The 25,522-nt window shown below is 41.8% G+C and overlaps 2 protein-coding genes across 2 annotated transcripts in view; one reads left to right on the top strand and one right to left on the bottom strand.

Annotated features, from left to right (window-relative positions):
• Positions 1 to 4,157, bottom strand: part of BTD (biotinidase) — a 39,933-nt gene extending 35,776 nt beyond the window's left edge. Inside the window, exon 1 of the mRNA XM_077176415.1 lies at positions 3,723 to 4,157. The gene's annotated coding sequence lies outside the window, so the exon portion shown is untranslated. The remainder of the gene's footprint in view (positions 1 to 3,722) is intronic.
• COLQ (collagen like tail subunit of asymmetric acetylcholinesterase) overlaps positions 3,363 to 25,522 on the top strand; it is a 41,335-nt gene continuing 19,175 nt past the window's right edge. The window contains exons 1-6 of the mRNA XM_054630568.2: positions 3,363 to 3,792; positions 16,047 to 16,156; positions 18,052 to 18,147; positions 20,992 to 21,036; positions 21,806 to 21,832; positions 23,230 to 23,301. Of these exons, the coding sequence (XP_054486543.2) occupies positions 3,687 to 3,792; positions 16,047 to 16,156; positions 18,052 to 18,147; positions 20,992 to 21,036; positions 21,806 to 21,832; positions 23,230 to 23,301 (456 nt within the window). The 5' untranslated portion in view covers positions 3,363 to 3,686. The remainder of the gene's footprint in view (positions 3,793 to 16,046; positions 16,157 to 18,051; positions 18,148 to 20,991; positions 21,037 to 21,805; positions 21,833 to 23,229; positions 23,302 to 25,522) is intronic.

The raw sequence follows: 25,522 nt of genomic DNA, 5'->3' as shown, positions 1-25,522 counted from the left end.
GCACTTACTATCATTTTGCTTCAGCAGCTGCCTTTGTACTTTAGGTAACACCATCTCCCCAGGTGACATTAGCTGTCCTGTCATAGCACTAAATCTTAGTGTTAGACATAACTGAGTCAAGTGTGCAAAACTGAACAGGTATTTTTATTGTGAAAAACAATTGTTGCTAAATAACTACCTCACAAGGAAAATGTAATTATAAAGATTCTTTTCCAGCCCCTGCTCTAATTGAATGAACAGGATTCTTCTGTACTGCTTTGCAGACATGAGAAGTTATTGGATTACTGCATTAACTTGGGGTTGCTGTTTTACCTTTGCTCCCCTCAGCAAAAGAGCTTTCAGACTTTTGAACCAGAAATGATATATTGAGTATCTCAATAGGACAAGGGGGAATGGTTTTAAACTAAAAGAGGGTAGATCTAGGCTAGAAAAAAGGAAGAAATTTTTTCTGGTGAGGATAGTGAGACAGTGGAACAGTTTGCCCCAAGAAACTGTGGATGCCCCTTCCCTATAAACATTCAAGTTCAGGCTGGGTGGAGCTGTGAGTAACCTGATATAGTTGAAATGTCCCTGCTTTTTGCAGGGGTTTGGACTAGATGGCCTATCTGACCGAAATTATTCCATGATTATCGCTGTCCTTCTAACTAGAATGGTGTTCATGAAAGAATTTGAGATTGATGGTATTTTAACTATATTCATTTTACCTTGTCTTGTTGATGCAGTACCTGCCAATCAAAATGGAGCAGGGCTGGGAAGAAGCTTTCTTCTTAACAAGTATTCATTAATTCTTGCATAGAAAAAGGTTAATAAATTCTGTTTACATGGCAGTATCATCAGCAGATTCCTCCACATGCTTCTAAGAGTTCAAGTTTGGGCTGAAAAGGTCAAGCAAGACCTGCTTGAACAGACATACTTTCCAGACTATTCTTTTCATTATGTGTTGGTTGCCTTTTGGCATTTTTAGTTGCTGTGGAATCTACCACAAATAAAAAAAATTAAGAAAAGGAATAGCTGGAGACATGCATTGCTTGGCTGAGCAAGTTCTCAGGGCCTGGAAAGCACATGTTTGTCAAGTCTCTCATGCCAAACTCCCCCTGCTACGTGACACGTTCCCTCCTCAGGATTCTCTCTGCCGTAGGCACTGCTGCCATGGAGGCCAGAAGGAAGCTGTGTGTCCAGGTGTGCAGCCTTGCCATCCAGCCTGGAGCAGGGAACGCCACTCTGCTGCGCTGCCACCTGCCTGAGTCCAACCAGTAAGGCCACAGCTATTGTCCATTTTATTTCCAATGGACTTTGTCCTTCTCTTGTGAAACCACTGCCAGCCTTGCCAGCAGTCTCAGCTGGCAAGGCCAACACCTCAAAATTAGAGGAAACAGAACACAGGACTTGCACTCTGACATGGCCTGGCTCGCTGCCCTGTAATGAGAGTTCTCCACTAAAATCTAAAGAGGGAATGGAACTACATCATGAAGAAGAGGTCACTTAAATGAATATAAGTCCAAACATCTCATTTTGAGTTTTTGTGGGCAGTGGTGTGTTTTCCACAGAAGAGGGTGTGCCCACAGAGCTTTCTTCTCTCATTGGCTGGGAGCCATTTCAGTCAAACAGGCTCAGGGTGATGGAGATGCTATGCTGGAGGGAAGGAGAACATTGACAAAACCTCCATTTTAATCAGGGGTCTCCACTGCAATAAGTGGATTAAAAATTCTCTATTTAAGAATTGACTGCAAAGCTAACTTTATGTGTTTTTTGTAACTCTGAAGCAGCCCTGGCTTTCTGTATCACTTCTGGCTACCTCTGATATAGAATTATAGAAGGAGGGGGAAGATATTAGTCCTTCTGATCTTAGTTCTTTCTATTATTATTGGATTAATTATTTCCTTATCAAATAGAACTTGTTTTGTACTAGAAATTTCTACCAAAATTTTCAATTGCTTAAAGGCTGCAGGAGGATTTCATCAGGATTTGAAATTATTCACTAGTTCCTTTGACTAGCTATTGTGTTGGTCACCTATTTTCAGAAGTGAATATTTTAATACAATCTTGACATTTTTACTTTTGAGCAATTTTTTCCAGCCTCCATGCAGGCTTCTAACACGGGGATTGCAGCTGAACATTCATCTTGCATGCTTAGGGCTTGTGATGATAAACTTCCCAAGAGCTATTCCTTTCCCACTGAGATGCAGCATGCCAAGAGAACTAATGGCACTCACTTAATCCATGGTTATCTTGGTCAAAGAAGAAAGAGACCAAATTACTACCTTCACTAAGAAAAGCCAGATACTAAAAAGTAACAGACAGTGGAACAAAGTGGATAAGATTAATTTAAAGTAGAAAATATCCAAAATATTGCAGTACTGGAAAGAGATTTTAGAAAGCATTATGGTTATATTAAGCATGTCCTTTAGGGATAAAAATGTGTAAGGCAGATGTAATTCTTCCCATCTAGCCATTGCATTTAGAAAATTTTGTCAATATGTTTGCAGTGTGTTGAAAGTAACAGCGAAGATTGTTTAACCAGAATTGTGGAATTAATGCCCAGGGGAACATGTCACCATTTCTGTCAGTGAGAACTCTTCTCAAATGGGAAAAAAAATCAATTCTATAATTAATCCAAAGTATTTTCACATTATTCTTGGGGGAAATTATAAACAGTGGGCAAAGAAACCATCTCCATCTGGGAGAGAATAATGTTTTTCACAGCAAAGGGTGTACCTCTGATTTTCATGGAAACCACTGTCAGATTCCAGGCAGAGAGGAAGATGTCTCTGCTACTTATTCAGAGGGCACAAATTACTCTGTAAAGCCATGCATGGTGCAATAAGGCACAGAACCCCCAAACTTTTGTACAGGTAGCAAGGGCACCTGCTGGTTTTCAGAGAGGAGGAGGTTTATTTTCTTCACAGTGCGCTGTGTATTGTGTTGTCCATCTCCACCCCCCAAGCTGACAGGGTTTAATTCACCCCATCATGGCACTTGTATTGTTTCTTCCCCTCTTGCAGCCCATCAGTGAACTCTGCAATCCTGCAATGTCTGGCACTGTCAGTGATACTGTCATTTTCACTAAAATCCAAAACAATACCGTGTTTGTGCGTTCATGAAGCCTTTGTGGCATCCCTCACCTTGAGCTGCACTCTGTACATGAACACGCGTAGCTACCAGGGATGAGCAGATGGTGGCTCATCTCTCATTAAGGCAATTAGTGACCTGTAGGAGATGATCAATCAGGGATTTTATCCATCTCAACACCAGTGTCTGGTTGCCTGTATCAAAGGATTCTGTTTACAGTCCAGTTCTTAATTTCTCCCATTCTGCTCATCATTATTATTATCCAAAGAGGCTTTTTGCTTCTGTTAGCAAAACCAGAATCCCCCATGCCTCAGTTTTAGCAGCTAATGTCCACAATAGGGGCAACTGATCCAGCACAGGAGTTAAATATAACTGTGTCTAGTGTAAGGAGAAGATTTAATGGGAAATGGTTGGCATTCTTTCTTCTTAAAGGCATGGAGAGGGAGGGGGAAGAGAGAGAGAGAGAGAGAGAGAGAGAGAGACGTACACAGACAGACACACGCATCCCATAGAGAGGGCAGAGGCAGAGAGCAGGCAAGGCAGAGAGGGAGAGAGGGGAGAGAGAGCCCCAAAGCAGCCTTGTGCCTCTGAGTGGGATCTGCCAGGGCAGAGGCAGCATGTTGGTCCTCAGCCCGCTTGTCCGGGGATCTTACCTGCTGCTTTTCTTCTGCTTTGCTTTGCCTCAGACTGCGTACGCTGACAATGTCTTCTCACTTTCAGCAGGTAAATTGCTTTCAGTCATTACTTTTCCTCGCTTGGAGCACTCTGCACTCTGATTCTTGCACTTTCTGGTGATTGGGAACACAGGAGGAAAAAATCCCTTCGAATTGCAGATCTTGGCTGAGGGATTTTGCATTGCAGATCTGCTCTGCCACAAGTCAGGACATTTTGTTGCTTGGTCGGTTTTGCTTTTTGCTTTATAATTTCTGGTTTTAAACCCCTCCCTTCCCTTCCCCATAAGAAAAAATGGGGAAGATCCTCAGCTGTTCAAAATGCTTTTTTTCCATTGGCCTCTGTGGTGCTGTGCTAAGGCATGGATCTGGCCCAATTAGTTTATTACTTGCATGTCTGCATGTTTCTTTCTATTTTGGATGAGTTTAGGTAGAATACAGCAAGGGGAAGAAAATGAATCTCAATGTATATCTGCTTCTATAAATAAAGCCCTGACCTCAATGAGTGCTGCCAGAGCCCGACTGGATGTTAGCAGAATAAACATCATCTGGCTCTGGCTGTGACACTAACAAATACTCGGATGACTTACATAGCAAACAAGAGCCCACTGCATGGAAAATCCCTGCTAGGCAAAGACAAAACAAATTAGTTGTCAGCTGAGCCAGGGCACTGGAAATCCCTCTTAATAGATTTTACAGTTTCAGCAGCAAGACTTCCCTTCAGTCACGTTCTGTGCGAAGGAAGGGGAAAGGCGGCGACAGCTCTGACTCCATCTTCTTTGAGGAACTTTCACCAGTTTATGGCAAATTGCTGTCTCCCACCTTCTGTCTCTTATTCTGTATCAATACAGATGCTTCTAACTAATGTCCTGTGTTCCTTCAGTGTCAGGTTTGAGATGGTTCAACTGAGGATGGCAGGTCAGGGCCTGCTATACCTATAGATCCTCCCCATGGCTTTCACAGTGATCAGAGGGCTGCGTATTTTAAGTCTGTACATAAAATCAACCCTAGACATGGACTTAAAGGCACACAGCCTTTCTTGCTCTCAAATCCCTCTGGTGTACCCATGAAGCCAAATGGTTTACATTCAAGCTCTCTAAGATGCTGAAAAGCCTTTAAATTTGTTACCATTTCTTTTCGATTGGGATGTGCTTTTTCTGTAATGTTGAGGTTAGTTAACGATGAGGTACAGGAATCACCAGGATTTATTTTCCCTGATATGCTCCAAATTGCTTTGCAATAACATCAGACCTCAAAACTTGTTTTGAAGACCTTTGTGTTTCTTTGACACCTGCAGATGACACACAGGCAAGCAAGAATGTGATGTTTCCATTGCCTACTCATGTGCCTCACAGTTGTGTGTCTACAGAAGGCATTTGAGCTGTCCTGTTAAATAACAGTTCAACAAATAACCTGCCCCTAAAAAGAGGGAAGACTTGTCATCTCTGCTGAAACCACACTAGAAGAGGTAAACATGAAGGACAATTCCAGAGCCTATTCCTTGTAGTGGAGCATTTTCCACAGGGCAGTCCTAGGCTCTTGTCTGCAAGACCCCATTGGGCAGATCCCCACCCCACAGTCTGCTCCATGGCGAAGTCCCACGCTCTGCTCTTCTGGCCAAGACACTGAAAATAACCTTTATACCCAACAAGCTCTTAGTGAGGCTCCTGCCATGTATGAATTGTCAATGTTTGCTTGATAATAAGTGGAAAAAATAGCAGTTGGCCAAAGATTCTGTCATAAGCTCAAAGCCATAGGGCTGGATTGAGACATACATGTGTGTCATTATTACTTGCTAATCAGGCCTATTTGGTATTAAAAATGTATAATAAGGTATGCCTTTAGAGCTTTGGTTACATCTGCATTTTAAGAAATTTCTAAGAAAAAACCAGTAAGTTCTGATTTTTCTGGTAGACATCTGACAGTGGGCACAGAAGATGAATTAATTCCATTTACTCTGCAGGTGAATTAATTCTGCTTACATTCTCAGTTATTTTAGTGATTTCTCAAATGTTCTCTGACTGTCAGCTGAGTCAATTATTTGTATTCGGCACCAGGATGCAATTTCACATTTAAAGAATGAATTTCAGCAGTGCACTTTCAAATTCTGGAACTATTCCCATTTAGCAGAGAGAATGTTCTTAAGTGATGGCTTGTCTTTCCTATAGTTGGGAAAAAACATTCAGGTATTTTCCAGGTGTGTCTGGAAACTTCTAGCCTAAAAGTACTTTTATTTCTGTCCTCACACATCTTTGCAGTGTAATATGTCACAAATAAAAAGGCTTACATGTCCCAAAGCAGTAACTAGAAAGCAAAGGGGAAACAGCCTGTAGGGTGGAAAAGTGTTTGTACAAGTGGGGAAAGAAGAATAATCTGGATCTTTGTTTTCTGCCAACTCCACCTTAGAGTCCCATCAGCTTCAAGCAACAATGCATCCTTGTTTCTAGAAGTATTTTGAGTGTCATGTCAGATCCAAAGAGTTGAGTCTCATGGTGCTGAAGTGTCATTTCTGGAGAAAATGTTCCAGGGAGTAATATTATAACATATTATAAATATTATAACATATTATAAGAGCATCCAGCTGTGGTTCCACATGGCAGTGACGACCCCCAGGGTGGGTAGCTCAGCCCCTGGAGACAGCAGGTTATTTTCAGGGTAACCTGTCATACCCCACCCTTACACCACTTGTGTTTGTGGTGTCATTTACCTTTATTTTTCAGAGCTCTGCCCTACTGAGGTTCCTGAACTGCTGCACTCACATGATGAAGGCATGAGTTCTGTAGTCATTTTTAGTAGGGCTATATGAACCAGTCTGCACCTTGTAAGAACCAGCCTGAAGGAACCCACCTTCCAAATTCAGGTAGTAGAAAGACTCTCTTCCTCTCCTCCTCATTCCTTCTCCTCCCCTTTACTGGTCATCCAGGCCCATCAAGGTTTTGCAGAGAGATGGGACAGTTCTTAAATTATCAGAAGTATCCAGAGAAAAAGAGCTGCATCTCGGTGCTTCTTCTGGCCTTCTATGCATGCCACAAGTGCATCCCTTGATTCATTTGGCTCCTATAGTCAATACTGATTCCTAGTCCTTTGGAAATATTATGGTGGATCAGCCTAAAAGAACTCAATGGGATATAAGAGCACTATTGGCAGTATTCTTCACACTTTCCTTGCCTTTCTCCTATTATTTTCCTGAAGAAAAAGAACATTATATCTCATTGGGCATTAGGTTATCCTCTTTGGGTCAGGAAGGTATAATATTTGCAGCCAGACTTCATGTGGCAGAGCTGCAGAAAAGAATTGAGTTTTCTTGTGGGCTGATATTACCAATATTACCAAACTGTTGGAGCCGTGATGATGGGCAAGGTGGGCTGGGAAGAGCAGGGGTGGGGTGTGTGGGGTGTCACTGTGTGGGGTGACAGCCATGGCTGGGCAGCTCAGAGAAGGGACCTTGGGAGGGACTGTGGTGCTGTGCTGTGGGCAGAGGGCATTGTGCATTTGTGAGAGAAACAGCAGGAGAGAAAGGACACAGAAACGAGGGATGATTCCTGACACTGGGGGAGTTGGGATCAGGGCTGTCTTTCTATAAAAGGAATATCTGACCCCATCATCAGGGTTTGGTTTTCTTTTCCCTGAAGGAATCCAAAGTATTGTCATAATGGACAGCAAAGATGTCAGGTGGATGCATTTTGTTTCTAAAGAGAGTAATTGTAAATATTTATTTATGTAAAATCACAAGAGAATGACTTATCAGAGTGTTTGCAAGAGAAAGGAAGTTGCAGGAGGAATTTAAAAGAAGATGAAAAGTAAAAGCTTGAAGACTCTCAAAAGGCAGCAGCCAGAGCCTGCTGGGAAAATAGCTCAAAGAGTGACTAGGAAGCAAAAATATCAGACCAGGGAAGGAAGCCTGGCTCTGCTCTGTAAAGTCAGCATGGGCCCAGGAGGTGCTGAGCATCCTGGTACCATTGGTTAGTGGGTTTCTCATGGAACAAACATAAGCAGGGAAGGTGGGGTCAGATTAAAATTCCTGATGGAAATGAGCCACTGGCAAAGGCTACAGCTTCATTAGAAGAAAGAAAGCAAAGTATCATTGGCCATGAGAGGGCAGTCACCCAGCTGTGGAACTGGGCAGCCAAAGGTCTTGGGGCAGGATGTTTGAGAGCTTTCTGTCTTGTTTGTGATTCATATGAGCCTGAAAGGGAAACAAAATATTCTTTCAGTAGATTCTCTGCTCAGTTTCAAAGAAAAGAACCTTGGGATTGGCTGGTTTAACTTGATAGCCCAAATGGGGATCTGGAAAGATAAGCCAAAAGAAGGAAGGCATATGGCTACCTTTCTAAGCTGATAAAGAAGACAATTCCTGAGCAGCCTCTGGGGAAAAGCTTGGACTGGTAGCAAATTAACAGCCTAGCGTGGTGTGGTTACTGTTGCTTCAAGTAAATGGGTCTTTAAATAAGCAGAGTTTTAAAACCCAGCTGATTTGCCTTTACCTGTATATTCTCCCCTGGTAGATATGACCTGTGAAAATCCCAAACTGGGTGTCCTGCTCTGGTCAATGTATATGATAATCAGGAAATAAGATAGGAGTCACAGAGCTTCTCTGGTGGTGTATGCTGTGCTAAGGTGAGAGCAGAGCAGCCACACTGCTGCACAGCCTGTCCCTGACTCCATGCCTGCATCCAGCTTCTCGTCAGCAAGGGCAAAGGAAGGGAACACTGATGTCATCCTCAGTAGCCAAGATCCCCCAGAGATGCTCTGAAATTCACAGTAATCCAATGAGTAGGAGCCCCCTTGATCCTGTGGGTAAGGGACAAGTAAAGGCGGTTCAGGAGGTTGGGCATTTGCCTTGCAGCAGTAAACACAGATCAGAAGAGGACATAGGCTCTAGTGAGGAAGCTGGAACCTGTTTGCAGCAAAGCTCCTGAAGTGCAGCCGTGGCCTTGCATGCAGGAGAGGGAAGAGGCTTCTGACATGTTTATGGCATTACTTGTTGACAAGGTCCTTGTCTTGTCAAAAAAGTTCAGTGATAATGCAGATGAAGGGAAGGGGTTCAGTGAAATGCTGCTGAAGTAGAATATTGTGACATTCACTTGTTGGGTTGTGAAGAAGTCCTCCAGCTGCCAGGGACAGAGGTCAGTACAGGAGCTGAGGCAGTGCTTGCTTGTCTTTCCAGCAAAGGAAGCAGTAACTGATCTGGAGGTTTCTCCATAACCTCTGAATGCTTCTGACAGGCAGCACTTCCCAAAGGGAACCTCAGCTGAAAGTGATCCACAGCTGACGTGGAGATCCAGCTGCTCCAGGCTGTCCATGCTGCACCCTTGCCATGAATGAGGAGAGCACTGGCTGGAGCCCATGGCTATTGGACATGCTGGTCAATACTGCATTTTTGTTATGAGCAGACTGGAAGGTGGAGGCTTAAATTCCAGCACAGCAAAGCAAGCTGTTTCAAAATCAGGTGTTTTCACTGAAAGGATAGAAGCTCACCAGCAAACAATCCAAAGTGATGCAAAATCAGCTTAGTCCCTGTGTAGCTGTAGACAGATGGTGCTTGTAGGCCTCTGCCTTTGGTACAGACAGTTCATTTGTGGGCATGTCAATATTACCAAACCCCTGCACAGGAGGGGAACAGTCTGTGGCTTCACATTTTAGCCTCCTTGCATTTGACAATGTGTTTCCTATCAGACACTGAGGCTTCCCATGGGTGGGCTATTGGCACAGAAGCACCAGCAGTGTGACTGCAGCAAAAGAAACATCTAATCTCAGTTACAACCATAGAAAAGTATAACTTGTGTTTAGATAGGAGGACGTTTGTGGTCACAATAGACCCTGTATCCTGGTAGTCTTTAGCTCCTAGTGCTAGGGTTCTGTGTGGCTGCAGACTCAGCTGTGGTGCAGCACAGAGCTCAGGACATGGATGGGAGATCTGTCTAGTGCTGCAGCTTAGAATGTAGAAAAGAACAGGGCAAGACCTTCAAATCTAAGGAGAATTCTTTGAGGGAGATCAGAAATAAACAAGAGAGGAAAAACTCTACAGGAATTAACAGACTCCAACCTAGGTGTTCTACTTCCCTTCTCCTCTCCAAGGAATCACCCCTTTAATGGGAAGGAAATCGTGGGGACTCTTTCTGTAGTCACACAGCTGTGATGGTAAAAGAGCATTTGGGAAGACAAGATGGATGTAGGAAAACCACTGGAGAGAACTGAAACATTGTGGGGAAAAGAGGTTCACCATTTTCCTCAGGAACTAGCAAGAAGGTATGGATAAATGTAGGCTTCTGGGGAGTGCACACAATTAAAGGCAGTGCTACAATTTCAGTTTTCTTCTACCCAGGGAAGTGATTATGGAGTATTTTTACCAGCTTCTTGAAACGATAAAGTTTACAATTTTTTCCAATACAAAGTTAATACATAGTTGGGTTTTTTGGTCAAAAGCAGAAGAACAAAATCATCTGGCCTGGGAATCTGTTGCAGCAAGGGAGTCATGAGGAACTAATCTAGTTGATGGCAACAGGCTTTCAAAGAAGAATTGAGAGGCTTTTCTCTGAAGTCTTTTTGAGCACACTGCAACACCCACAGTCTCATAGGGATTGTCTGGGACTGTCTGAGCATATGGTGGAGCAACATCAAAGTCAAGCACATGTTTGATCTATGCCAGCACTGACAGATTATGATCTTGCACTTGCAGAAGGGTGGAACTGGTGTCTCTCAGCTTTGTTGCTACTGAACTTACACAAAGTGGGAGAGGACTGTGTGGCAGTGAATGACATGCAGAAGTCTTTCAGGCCATCCTGCTTTAATCTTTTGGGCTTCAGGCTCTTCTACAGATTACAGTAAATTCTTAGGCTTTAATACTCAGAGTATTTATACTATTGCTCTGATGTGAAAAGCAGTTGAGTTTTATGATCTGGCTCATAAAATGAGATAAGATATTGTATTTCACCAGATGGTATTGTAATTGAGTGATCCCTGGACTTGGGGGGACTTGCTTAACTTCTCTGTGCCTCAGTTTCTCACACACTGATGGGGAGTGCATAGAATTGTCAACATTGTTTAGCAGTGCCTAGAGCCCTGGAGCTCTGCAAGTGAAGGGCAATAGAAGGAAAATTGCACAGAATGGCTCTGTCATGGTTATTAGGATTTATAAGACACAGGTTTATTTTACAAACCTGTTTTATAACCCACTGAAGTGTTACACCCATTAGATTTTACTGGGATTTTTCATTGTTTTGTGAAAGAGAATGCAGAGCCAACACAATCAAATCCTCCTCTCTCTCTCCCTCCCTGTACTGATCTCAGAATTTTCCTTCTGCAATCAGTCTGAGAGAACAGTGTATAATCTTCTGGCATACGTGCTGTCCTCATACATGCACATACAACCAGATAAAATATCTGAAATGTTACATACAGGGAGTAAAAAGATCTTTCTTTCCTTTGCTAAAAAATCCCACAGGCCCCTTTGCTCGCCCACACCTTGCTGTGCCTGCAGTGTTTTTTAGGACTGACCTCAGAGATGCAGCCATCCCTCTCTCCCCAGCCAGGCTGCCAGAGCTGCTGAGGGATGTGGGCTCAGTGTTAGGTGGGGATGGAGGACAGAGCGTCCTTGCTGCTGTGGCCAGGTGAATATCCTGACCCATTGTCCAGGCAGAGTGCCAGGGATCATGCTATTGTCAAGCTTTGGGAACACTGACTGATTTTTAAATACATTTATTTATTTATTTATTTGTTTATTTATTTATTTATTTCTGACCATTTCTAAGTAGGCATCCGCTAGTAAAGTACCGCTGCCACAGCCTGTGGTTCTTTAGAGATTAAAAATGGGGCACTTCCAAATTTTTATGAGATTTTCTTGACTGTGCTAGATTAACCTATAGAACTTAGTGGTCCTTTTCAGCCTAAAGAATGTTACGGTTCTATTAAAAGAAACTTGTAAGGTTTCATCTGGATTTCTTCATTTTCTCAAATTAATTGAAATTATTTCTGATCTGCTTTGTTCTGTTTCTTAAAGAGTCTGAAGGCCATCTTAAGCAAAAGGAAATTAGTAGCAGGGCAGAGCTGCATCTCTGTGTCTCATTTGTAACTCCCATGGGAATTTCATGGGTCACCACCTCCTCCACACAGACATCATTACCTAAGCTTGATATATTTCTTTGGCATATTTAATGTGGTTCATATGAAAGGATATATTGCAGCCATCAACTATAAGGTTCAAGTTCAAAAATGTTTTAAGAGATGCAGAAAATTCACTAACTTGACTGTTCAACCCAGCTCCAAACACAAGCTGTATTCTCATCTCTACTAAAATATACACTTTGACCCAAAGTGTCCTTAAAGCACACTTTGGGTCAAAAGGTTTCATGAAACACAGTTGAAAGAAGCATACATTGGTAATTCTGGCACTTATCTTTGGCAATTTGAAGGAGAGCTTAATACCTGCATCAGCTCTGTAAATAAAGGCACCTTTAACAAGCTCTGAAACTTTCCTAACTAAAGAGGAAAATGTGCCATTGTCACTTGCAGTAGATGTCCAGACTGGAGCTGGGTGGCTGCAGCCTGTGGGGCTCTGCTGTCCTTGCAAGGAGGCTGAGAGGAGCCTGAATGAATGACAACAAAGCAGATGAAAGGCTGTTTCAGCTGGACAAGCCCACATTCATTAACTGGCAGCTCTGCCCAGCTGGTTTATGATTAATTCTGAGTGCCATCCGAGGGGGAGAAGCATCTGTGATGGCTGTCAGCCGTCAGAGGGCTCCATCCAGCACAGCCCTGCCTGTCACAGGCTGGGCAAGCCACCAGCCCTGCTGTCAGGCTGAGACTTTGGGTAAGAGCTCAGCTTCCCATCAGGGCTTGCTGGTTCAATGTGCTCATAAATAGGAAGGGAAACACATGTTAAGTATCCTTTTCCTTTCCTGTCCTTTCCTTCTGGCGTTCAGCCTACAGCTTTGTGATTTTAGGATGAAAGTCACTCAAATGGTTAATTTATGATTTCTTTCCAGTGAAATCTTGTAAATCTGACCTGAATCCAGCAGAATATCTCTGCTATTTCTGTTGCAGCTGTGGGGTTAGAGATTTCTCTAGGATCTGCCCTCGGAGGCCTCACGGACCTCATATGAGCCCCACTCCAGGGGACTCAGCCTGGGTGAAGGTTTCTCTCTGGCTCTGTGTTGTATCATCTTGAGTAAGAGTTCCCAAATCCCAGCCATTGCCACAAGAAATCTGCAGCAGCAAAATGAAACATCACACCTTATCTAAAGTATGTTGTTTTCTGAAGCTACCATTGGCAGTATATCCATAGATTTATAAAGTCACTTTCTGGAACTGGATTAACTCATACCCTTGACCATAAAAATAACCTGAGAATGTAAACATGTTCTATTTCAAAGGTGATTATTTTGAATTTTTATGTTCTTTGAAAACAGCTGCCTCTTGGAAAAGTCCTAAAAGAATGTTTTCACTTTGTCTTTTTTTCTTATTGAACATGTTCTTTGGCATTGGAGTTGTTGAAAGAGCAACTTCTGTATGAGATGTGTAAATGCATACTCTGTGTGGGCAGGCTCTTCATATTTCACAGAAAACTATGACAGTCCTATTCTTGGGCTGAGATTTTTTCCACTGATGGGGACTGGAGTATTCTGAAGCTGTGTTTAGCAAACAAAGCTAACCTGGAGCCTAAAAATACACATTGCATTTGCAAAGGGCCTGTGAGCCTGCCAAGGTAACCCTTATGTGATATAAATCAAGGCAATACTGTAATAGTTGTACATCTTGGACCCATTGCAGTTACTGACAAAACCCATACCAAAGAAAGGTGGTGCTTACTGGAAGATCAGATTGCAGCAGTCCTACCTGCAGCCCCTTTGTGAATCATTGGTTTTTTCTCCTTCTGCTGCCCTATTACCTGTCATACCTGAGTGGAGAAGGTGCTTGGGTCTAGAATCAGTCTTTTCTTAAATATTTGCTTGACAAATGCACCTTCCAGAGCAGAGCCAGGGTTACTGATGGAGGCCCTGAAATATTAACTACCCAAGTCATTACATAATTGATACCTGTCCTATATAGCAATACCTTTACTATTAATGGTATGTAATTACTTGGTATATAATAATAGTGTCTATTAGAATTTAGTATCTATCTATAGGAATAGCATCTATTAGTAATAGTGTCTAATAATATCTACAGTAATAGTATCTATTGCTAGTACTGGTAGTTAGATTTTGCTTGTCTCCTCATTGAGATCAGTACATGCTACCACTGCTCATACCAGCAAACCCAGAGTGGGCTTCACCCTAACTTGTGTTATAGTAGCATAAGGACTGAAATGAGGGGCTTTTTTTTTACTGTCTCACTTAGGTATAGTGTTTTTCACAATAAAGCTGTTCCACAGATTTTCAGGCTTTTCTTCTAAAAAGGAGGACCCAAATTTTTATAACCCAGGACTGGAATTTACTCATGAGGATGTGACAAGTGTCATATTAGAACTATAGCTGTACATCTATATTTAATCTTATATTTGCAAAATATTTAAAGAACAACACTTCATTTTTTTTAAGTAGCAGTACAACTCCAGTAATGTAAACCTTTTTTTCTGCAGAAAAAGAATTGCTGGTAGAGATATCTTAGCAACTAAGCCACATCAGGCTAGTTTTGATATTCTTATTCTCATTGAATGATAATAATCCTACTGAAATTTAAACTAGACCATGAAATGAGGTGATACTAAGAAAGATTATGTTGGAATGTGGCCTAAAATAAAGTAATAATCACACTTTATACCTTGTTAAATTACAAGCTGTCCATTACCTATATACTACACTATTTTGTACAAATGCAATATGTTCAAATTCAGTCCTGAAATGCAGACAACCACAGAAGCTTTGTGTTAAAAATTGAAAAAATTGTTTACAGCTGCATAACGGTGACTGAATTCAGGTTACGCTGATATAAAACTCAACTCTATCTTTGTATTTTATTACAAATAAGTACTGGAGATAGGTGACTCATACCTCTTACTTTTTAAAGGACATTGTCATTTTCAGTACATATTTAAAGTTTGAATTGAAAAATATACCATTTTTAAAAATAAATCTTCTGCCTTTCTCTTAAATTGAAGCTTTTGACTGAGTTGCAAACTTGTGAGGAAAAGCTGAGGAAGAGTCTTCATTATGAACCCTTCCAGAATTCAACTGACTCAGGTCTCAAAGACATCACAAATAGTGTTTCAATAGAGAAAAAAATATCTGAATGACATGAACTACCCCTGAATGCTGCTGAATCCCACTCCTCTGGGCAGCTCTTTCCTGTGCTTCAGGACTGAGAAAATGCCATCCCCATTAACATGGGGTGGTGGAACTGAGGTAATATATTTTCTGAGACATTTGAAAAACTAGAACTCTGTTCTTCCCTTACCTTGAGATGTGACTAATATCCAGCCTGCAATTGATTTGCACTCAAATCTAGCAATTTCATCAGGTTTGTCTTCCCAGAAACTTAATTTAGAGATTTTCTATTAATACCAGATACTTCACCATTGGCTTTTCTTCTTGGCTCCCTGCCACCCTTCAATTCACAGACACCCATTCCAGCTGCCACTAGCCAGAGGAAGAAACCAACAGGCATAAATAAATATTTGCTATCCTTGGAAAAACCTTTGAGGAAGGTTCTCACTCTGATCAGAGATGTATTTCGCAAGAAGTAAATAAGATTCAGAGGAAAAAAAGACAGTGTATAAATGCACCATCTTAATATCTTCCTTTGTGAATTTCGGTCACAGCATACTTTGATGGAAGTTTACGTCTCAGAAAACATTAAATACACTGCCAAACACAGCTGAGGTCCTGTCTTACCAGTCAGTCAGTGACAAAGCTATCAACTAAGTTTGGCTTGTGGGGTATTTATTCTTAGGGATGATGCACAAATCAGAAATACAACAACCCGGTTGCAGCTCCAGAGGAAGTACAAGTCCATGTGTTGTGGGACAGCTTCTCACTTCCCACTTAGCACAGAAGTGCCTAAAGTGATTCAGTTCACAGGGAAGGTGATGGCCAACAGCACTGAGTGCTTTCCTGGTGGCAAGTGGGCTGTAGCAGGACCAGAAGAGGCTATTTGTAACAGACTTCTGGAACAGAGGGTAGAGAAAACAAGAAATGCTTGATCCATTTTCTGATGTGATCAATCTGGAATGTTCGAGATTCTGCCGGTGTCAGAGCCACATTTAGAGCTTAGAACTCTGCATAGCATTCTGTGAAATGGCAACTTCTCTTATTCTGTAAGAAATGGTTGTGCTGTTCAAGACCACAGATGAGTGTTTGTATTGAACAGATCTGCCTTGTTTGGAACAGAAGAAGCAGCACTGCAGAGCATGCTGCCTCCTTGGCCCTCCTCCACCGCCCCTGTTCCCACCACCGTACTTCAGGCACAGCTGGAGCACTGTAAGTGTGGCTTTCACTTCTTTTACATGAGCTTTAATGACAAAGAATGAAGCATCCTCTCGAGCACTGCCTCATGGTGTCACTCAGCAAACCTGCCTGGCTGTGCTGATGTGGCTCTGTGAGGACAGTCACACAGCATCCCAGACTGGGGCTTGAAGTAAATATCAAGTGGATCAAGGAATGAAATGAGGCTGGATTTGTTCCTGCAGTTAATTCAATTACTTGAAATATTTCCCTTACTCTGTATTGAAACCTTCTTAGAGTGAGGCAATCCTGAACCAGAGGAAATGGCAGGGCAGTAAACCAGTAAGGACAGAAAGGCAGTTTTCCATCCTGCACAATGATTTCTGGGTGTATGTCCTGTTCTGCATCACATTTGCCTTACCTAGTAGGTGAAATGAAGGTCCTGAAATCCTCCTGTGGAATCTACCCCCACCATTTCATTTTGCAGAAACACATATGTGTTTGAGATGCTGGTATCAGTTTTCACCCAACCACCTATGCACAAACCTGCCATGTGTGATAAATGTCCATGCACATATGCTGACATAAGCATGTTCAGGATACAATGGGAATAAGACATAGCGATTTGCCCAAGTACTCTTACTGCAGGTTCTTCTAACTACAACATATCCTCCATCCCTGCATAAAGAATTCTTCTACCTACTCAGTAATTCTTGTTCCTTAATTTTAATTTCCATTTACCATATGCAAACACTGCAATTACTGCTAGTGTTCTAAATAAATGATGTTTAAATAGTAAATAATGTAAATAATTTAAATAATATCAATAATGTAAATAATAATGTAAATAAATAATAATATAAATGATAAAAATAGTAAATAATGTAAATCATAATAATAGTAAATAATGATTAATAAGATGTCAGGCAAGAAGTAACCCAAGAAAAAGTATGGTGTAAAATCCTCCATTGCCTTCTGACTGATCAGGATTGAACTCAGGCTGCTGATCTCCAGGCCTTTCTCATTACCTCCCCTGCCTGTGCCTTGATTTCCACAGAAAGGAGATCCAAAGACAGGATCTCTTTAGGAATGTTGTGTTCTCCTTCAGTAAGAATGAGACTGGGACCAGGGTTCTCTGAGATCCCTTCAAGCAGCTTAGAGAGTAATCTGAGCCTAAAACCCTTCACACCATCTCCCCGTGAAAACATGATATGAAAATAAGCAGTTACAAGCAGGGTGGGAGCCATGTGAATTAAACCATGAGCAGTTTGTTCTTTGGAGCCTGTAGTCAGAGCTTTACTGGAAAATGGCCTTTCTCTAGGAAGCTGAAGATCAGTTGTTTCGGTCCGGTGTTTCTGGCTCAGTGTTCATCCAGGGGAGATCACTTTTTGCACAGGACATAAATAAGGCATTTCACTCATGAAAGCTTCATGTTGAAGTCAGAAGGTCAGGCATTCATTGATCATTTAAGGCACTGGCTCTGATCTGCAGTGAATGGATGCCTGCGGGTCAGTATCTTCTGGAGCGAAGTTCGCTCTGCCTGAGCCCTCCCTGGCTGAGGTATCTATTTTTGGAGCAAAGATGCTATTCCTGGAGAGGAGCTGCTGCTGGCAAAGTGGGACAGAGGGGGCAGGGTCAGGTCTAAGAATAGGCCAGGGTCCCACGCTGGCTCAGGGGGCAGCCTGGCTGCAATGTGCCTCTGGGAGAGGAAGAGGAGGAAGAGGGGGAAGAGAAGGAAGCATGGGGCAGGAGGCTATGCTGAAGTGCTAATGTTCAGGCATCTATGAAGAGCCTTGTGACAAGCCCCAGACTTCTCTCAAAGGGAGCAAATAAACCCTTTTGAGGGTTCTGTATGGTGGCTGGAATTTTATGCATTTCTCCAACAGGCTACATGTGGCTGCATGTTCACTCATATGTTTGATGTTTCATAGAAGCTGGATATGGAAGAGCTGTGTCATGAGCTCCAGATAATACAGGCTGCCTCTCTGCCTGAATTGCACTGCTCTGCAGGGCCTCCTGGCCCCCAGGTGAGTGAGGCATGTGTGATGAAACCACATCATTCTCTCACTTGCTCCAAAGTCCTTACAAAGCTGTGAAACACATGAACATGCTTTTTACCACCCAATAAGCATGCCAAGCTCTGGCTAAATTTCATTTTGATATGGCTTTGCATAAATCATGTAGGCTTTTTACCCTATGTTCTCATCCCTGCCTTACACACTTCATTCTGTTTCAAGTTCACCCTTCATTTTTGTGGAGTCTTACAGTGGGTAGCACCCATCAAAAAATCACAGATGCATCATCACTTCCTTCAGATGCTTCTTGTCAGTTTTTTCTTTGCTTTAGACTCTGTTCTCTTTTTTTGTGAGGACAAGAGCCTGTGGAGTGGATGCACAAGGTAAAAAATGGACTGGGATATTGGCAGAGTATATCCCTGAGAAGGCAAACATCTACAGTAAAATCAGGGACAAGGAGGGACTTAGCAGGGTACTGGGGTGGGATTCAGGAGGTGCAGGGTCTCCTAGCTTTACCTGCAACATTTCTGCCTCTGACTTGCTGGATAACCTCAGACCAGTCTTTTTGACCTCACACCTCATTTACTACAATTTATTCTTTCAGAAATCTTCAGAGGAAGGTCAGAAATCTTAGAGTCACACAGCAGTTTGAGTTGGAAGGGACCTTTAAAGGTCAACAAGTACAACCTCCCTACAATGAACAGAGACAATACAACTATACCAGGTTGCTCAGAACCCTGGCCTTTTTCTTCTGAGGAAATGAGCCACCTCTAGAGGGAAGTTTTTTATGAACATCCCTGTATTGTAGGGATCCTCTGTTTGTCTTTCCATTCCAGTTCCCTCCAAAGAAAAGGGAGAGTTTTCATGGAGAGGCACTTCCAGTTCCTGCTGGGGCACAGGCAATCCCAATCCAGGTGCTCTGCCTGGTGCCTTGGTACAATGAGCTTCCTCAAGCCCCCTGGGTTCCAGTCTATTGCCACACAGCCCATGGCAGACACAGCTCAGGGCCTGTGCTCAGGGGAGCTGTGGCTGAGGCTTTGGCAGCCTGAGAAGGTAACAAGCACCCAAACACTATTTAAAAAGTATGGACAACACATCAAAGTAAAGGCTCAGTTATGTGGCAAAAAGCTTAGCTTTAATTATTTATAAGTCAGTACTTCAGAAGATAATTGAAGAGTCTAGAAGTTTCAAGGTGAAAGCCACAAAGTCTTTTTATAGAATCATAGAATGGTTTGGGTTGGAAAAGATCATCTAGTTCCAACTCCCCATGAACTTTGTCTTTATTGTTTTGCCATTTTTTCTTTGCTGAAATGCAGGGTGGGGAAGATTCATTTAGTTCATGGGAGTGGAAAAGTGTGGTCAGAAGTGATGCCTCGTGTTTGCCTAGTTCTGTCTTGAGGAAAGTCTTCTCTGCATTATGAAACAGCCTTGCAGTGTGATTGGCCATGATCCAGAGTTGCTGTTCATATGAAAAAAACACTTGTTATTTCAGTCTTTGCTAGACTGTCTTAAAAAAAAAATCCTCTTGATAGTCTCTCTGACTTAAATTGCAAGAAAGTAATTTTAATTCTATTGTTCTACAAAGTCCATTGCTATAAATATTAATCTTGCTACCAAATGACCTATGATGCCTCCAAGAACATTTTTAAATAGAGCAGGCTGGCAGGTTTTATCATAACAGCAGACAGTAGGATGGGTATAACATGGCTGTGGAATTTTTAATTACAAACTACAGGACTGTGCCTTGTACAGGGGCAATGTTAGAACCAGCAGTCTTTTGAGAAATACTTCTGTGACAATGGTCACCTGCGAAGGAATACTACCATTACAAAGATATCCAGTAATTACTTCTGAATTCTTCTGTAGCTTGCAGGGCTTTCAGATGAGTTGCAAAAGCTCATACTGTTGACTCATAACTGAATTTTAACAAATTTTCATAAGAAGGAGAATTAGATTTGTAATGGTATAACTTTGAGTGTAATTCCTCCCATGTGTATCCTAAGGTAAAAAGAAATAAATGAAATTAAATTTGATTCTGACTCTAATAGGGTGCATTGATTTTCACTACTGAAAACCTGAAATAACTCTACTAACTCGTTGGAGTAATTTGTGTCTGAGTTTAGGTTTTGCTTCTATTCGTGTACAATTTCATCACATTTTGGACAGTATAAGACGGGCAGGATCCAAACCTGGAGTAAGTGATTTTTACAGTGAATCTGATGTTTGTCTAATGCAGGCTCATGGGATTATTTTCCTTAGTCATCTAAAAGTAAAAGATGATCTGTAAAGCAAAGCCTTCTAGAAACAAAACTGTTTTCTGGTCATTTTTTTCTGAGAAAATTATTCAAGGTCTCCCTGCATTAAGAAGTCTCCTGAAAGGAGAATCATCCTTGTTTGACAGAGGGAAAGTTTTTCAGAATTCAGAAATGATGCAATCCCAATGTCCATCGCACCCTGCAGAGCCCATCCCACATGTTTTATGCTACTCCCCTTACCACCCCTTGGGCTGACCTCTTTTGCCAGCTGTTGTGGGGTCTCCATGTCCTGGTTGCTAATTCTTCAGGACTCTGATAACTTCTGATAACTTTTCATTTGCCCCAGGCTTGTTTTTCTTGCAGGTTCTCCTCATTCATGAGTTTCCCCTGCCCTTCCCATTCCCATGTCAGTCCAACTCTCCATCCTGCTGTTCAGCAGTGGCACAGACCTGGTGTTTGGAGCCACATTCAAACACAACACCCAACACCTCAGGTCCTAGGAAACACATACGGGATCTAGGGCTGATGGAACACAAGCACCTCACCAATGCAGTTTAATAATAGTGTTAATAGTGTTAATACTGTTCATGTTCCTCCCTAGGGTCCACAAGGAATTCCTGGTATAATGGGACCAAAAGGGGAGAAAGTAAGTGTCTGCTGTCATGGAGTTTGATGTGCTTTTGAGGAGCAAAGAAGCAGGGGAGGATGTTCACTTTTTTTTTGTCTGTTTAGTGAATGGTGGGCCTTATGAATGGAAGGTTTGGCTTTAATTTGAATGTAAAGCTATGAATTGGCTCGGAGCTATAATTTTAAACTTAGTCTTTCTGTGTTCATTTTCAGTCTTGAAGTATAATAGTCTTCTTTTGTGACCTGTTTAAGGTATGCTTTGAGAAAGCATCTCAGGTGCAAAACTCAGCAATTTTACTGACCCAAAGGCCTTGAGCTCCCTATTCCTCCTGGAGAACATCAGGAGCAGAGCTGTCCCATAGTGTGAATTGTATGGGAGAGCTCAGGCTTTAAAGTTGGCCTATGTGTTAAGTTATGTTTTAAGATGTGCAAAGATTTGTTCCATAATGATGCCAAAGAGCCTTACAGCTGAAGCTGAGCAGCTAATTGTGTGATTTGTTATTCAAGGAGTTGACTGTAGATTTAAGGCTGAGAACACAGGAAAGACCAAGGAGCTCTCATACAGTAATTCTTCTCGTTTTACCTCTGTAAGCACAGTTTTGAGCACAAAGATATTCACAGTGTTTTGTTTGGTGTTGTTTGGTTTTTTAGGGGAGGGGGCTGTGGGTTTGCATGTTTGTTTGTTTGTTTGTTTGTTTGTTTTAATAGAAATGCATTGATGCATTGACTTGAGAGCCACTGTGCTTCATGTGGTGACTGCAAGACTGACAAATTCCTTTCTCTGGCAGGGGGAGATTGGCAGGCCTGGAAGAAAGGTATGAATAAAGGTGCAGTCTCAGAAACCCATCCAATATTGAATAGCAGCTGCCAGAGAGGGGTGCAGAAAACAGTTCAATAAAATTTAGATAATGTTGACGTTTAGCCTGTTAGTGCTTCTCTCACTGGTACCCAGGGGGGATGGTAGGCATCTCTGGCTGCAGGGCTGGAGAGCTGCCCCAGCTGGCTTGAATTGACAAACTCCCTGAGTAAAAGCATGGAGAGAAACCAAAGAACATTACCTGAAGTGTCTGTGTTGACAATGGGAAGCAGATTATTGGAGTTATTATAAAAGATGTACCAAAAAAACCCCAAAACAAAATCAAACTTTTTACTCATTCAAAGTCTAAACAAGGCTCAGCCAGATACCCCTGAAGGAGGAACAGCCATTAATGATTACCCTTCCAGAGCTCTGGCACCAATGCAATATGCTGACTACAATCCTGTGCTTGGTGACATATGAGCTGTGATATATTGTCAAAAATATGTGCCCCTACATGTGATGAAACAGAATATCTTATCTCAGTCACTTAGTACATCCATTTAATGTAATTAACTTTAAAGAAGACAGAAATGCAGGATGAAATCAGAGATATGCAGGGGGTGGTCACTAACTAGGAAAAGAAGTACCTTTCTAATAATATACCAAGGATTTTGACACCTTTCTAATAATATACCAAGGATTTTGACACCAGCTACCGATCAGTAATTCAAATAAATATAAAACATATAAACAGGAGAGGTAATTTTCTTTAATCTATTTTCGAATGCCCTACAGTAAACAAAAATATTATTAATATAAATTCAAAGGTTCAAAACAGCAATGTCTTCAAGAGAGTGACGCACCAACCTACAAAAAAGTGCTAAACTTTAAACACAGTACATCAACACTTACTCTTCTGACAAATACAAGTAGGTTCTGAAAGAGAAGTCACTCAGGTTGGAAATAAAACTGTACACCTCTTGTTAAAAGCTTCTGGCCCACGAGAGTTCACTCTTGGCCCTGAAAGTCATGATGACATTTCTGAGATCATATTGTCAAGCAGTGTAATGCAGTGGAAGAGCATTAATCTGCAGCATTTTAGGAGATATTCAAAGAGTGACTTACAAGCAGCAATTAAAACAGATAAATAACTGTATGTACATATGTAGTTATTGCTAGTCATATAGTAGTTAATAAAGAGCAAATACAGCTAGCAATGTAGGAATGTTCAGAGTAAGGACCAAAGTAACAGGAATAGTTAGTAGTTAGTTAAAGATTTGGTTCTGCTCTCAACATAAATTTGATTTGTAGGGATATAAGTACACACAGGTCGTTTTATCCCCTGTCTGCAGCAGGGACCTGTGTAGGAGTGGTGTTTTTATGAATCATTGTAATCAGTGTTTTCCGTTCAAGGGCAGACCAGGTCCCCCGGGCGTCCCTGGGATGCCAGGACCAGTAGGATGGCCTGGACCTGTGGGACAGAAGGTAAGACTGAAATCCACATGGAACAAACTGCTCAACATCACCATCTGAACAAAAGGGTTGTCTTGGGAAATCTCTAAACAGCTACTTGCAGGAGGCTGGGAAGCTGTAGCAGTGCAAGGACACTCTGTGCTTGTCCCCTTTCTTACGCTGCTCTGCAAAGTCTAGGGTTAGGTTATTCCACCTTTAGTCCAGACCCTGTAGCACTTCTTACATGGATTAAACATGTCAAAAGGAAATTGAAAATTATTACAATGAAGACTCCCTGATTTCTCACAATCACACAAATCAGCATTTCTAAACTTCTTGCCATCATTATGACTCTTCTTCATGAGGATCCCTTTGCCTGAAGATGCACTGTGAGCTCGTGATCAGAGGGAAAATACTAGGCTGATATCAAGGGAAAGAGATGACAAACCATGAGAACGGCTAATCACATCTTTGAAGTTCATTCCCATACAAATAAACACTAATTCCTGTTATTTTTATTAATCAACAGCAGAAGAAATGACAGGACGTGCTTTGCTACTGCATTGGTTATAAAAAAAATCTTCAGGATAGTCCTTTAGTAAGCACTGGCTTATGCAAAAAGTATAACAGCTCTTCATAGGAGCTGTGGTTCATGGAATTTCTACAGACACTTTTGAGACAACTTGCTTTTCCTCAATCCAGGATGCATTAGGGTAAAGGACTGCACACAATGCCTAGTTTGGAATTGCTTTTTCTGGTAAATCTTTGACTCTTCACTTGCTCTGGGAACGTTGCTGCCCCACCTCAGAGGATGTGATGCATTAGCTCTTGATAATGCAAGAATAGTAGGAGCTGACTTGTGAATTTAAGCCACATCTGGGAAGCAGACTTGGAAGATCTTCCCAGCCATGTTAGATGAAGAACATCACATTATAGTATGTGAGAATGTAGGCAAGCAGCAAGAGAGTATGTACTTAAAAGAAATCAATGTTCACTTTGAACTGTGAGATGGGAAATGGTTCCTACCACAAACACATTGTGTGCTATGATTTCCCACAGCAGGAGCAGAGAAGGCAGAGGAAAGGTTCAATCAACTCCTTCCTTCATAGTCTTAGTGAAGGAAGAGAGGAAAGCAGAGAGAAAATTCATACTTTCAGTCTTCTTCTTGTATAGGTGTTAGTTTTATTTATCTGGTATTCCTAATTTTGATTAATCTCCTTTGTCTCATTAGTCTAGGTTAGTCTATTACTGTGCTTTTTCATCACACTCCTAGAAGCATCCCTCATATTCAGAAGTAATATTTTTTCCTACACTTTAACTGCAAGTCCTTCTTGCTGTTTGAAGGTGATTCTTCTGCTTTTATTGTCTCTTCTGATACTGGTCTCTTCTGTTCTTTGCGTAGGTTGACAGTTTCATTTCTTCTGGTCTTTATAAATTTCATTTTCCTGCCTGTCAGTGAAGGCTCCAGTTGAATACAGTGCAGAAGATCTCTGTGGTCATTTCAGCTGGTCGTGTCTCTCTTTCCTTTTTCCCCATCTCTGATCTTCACCAACTTACAATATTCTTCCTCACCATAGATATTTACTGCATCTCCATCTTGCTATTAATCTCCAGTAAGCTGCTGTTCCAGGTTTTTAACTCATATCCACCTCTGTGGATATTTGCCATTTCTTCAGCTGGGTCTTCTTGTCTTCTCTTACTTTGACACAGCCTAACTTCAGTTCCTATTTCTCTTACTTCATTCCTTCAAGTCTTGTCTGAACTTCTGCAGGGGCAGCCATTTCTTGGACAGTGAAGGCCAAAGGAGAGTAAGAGCCAAATGCATTCTGCTGGTAGCACTGCTGCATGTCTGGGGGTCTACTCTCTATTTCATGCTAGATATAATTACTTGACAGCAGCCAGAGAAGTGGTTGTAAAACTTTTTCATGATTTACTGTCTCCAAATGACTGTTCAGTACGTGGTGCCTCAGAACTACTGTAAAAGCAGTCACTATGCCCCCACAAGCTGTGAGGCATGCAGCAAAATGCCTTTCTTTTCTGCAGCTCAGTGAAGGTGATGCTGGGTAGGGACAATGCACCTTCATGCAGAAAAGGATGCACTGCTGATGGTGCTTTGCTTGTATGTCCTTTAATAACAGCTGGGAAAACTGAAGCAAAAGTTACCCACACAAGAAAATCCAAATAGAAGAGTAAGATAACATGTGAGGGCTCATGTAGAATACAATTGTAATATAAACTTCTGTCAACAATGCTG

This window comes from Agelaius phoeniceus, chromosome 1 (genome assembly GCF_051311805.1).
Source record: "Agelaius phoeniceus isolate bAgePho1 chromosome 1, bAgePho1.hap1, whole genome shotgun sequence".
In the NCBI taxonomy this organism is placed as follows: domain Eukaryota; kingdom Metazoa; phylum Chordata; class Aves; order Passeriformes; family Icteridae; genus Agelaius; species Agelaius phoeniceus.
The sequence above is the reverse complement of the archived record's forward strand: the minus strand, read 5'-3'. Positions and strand labels throughout refer to the sequence as shown.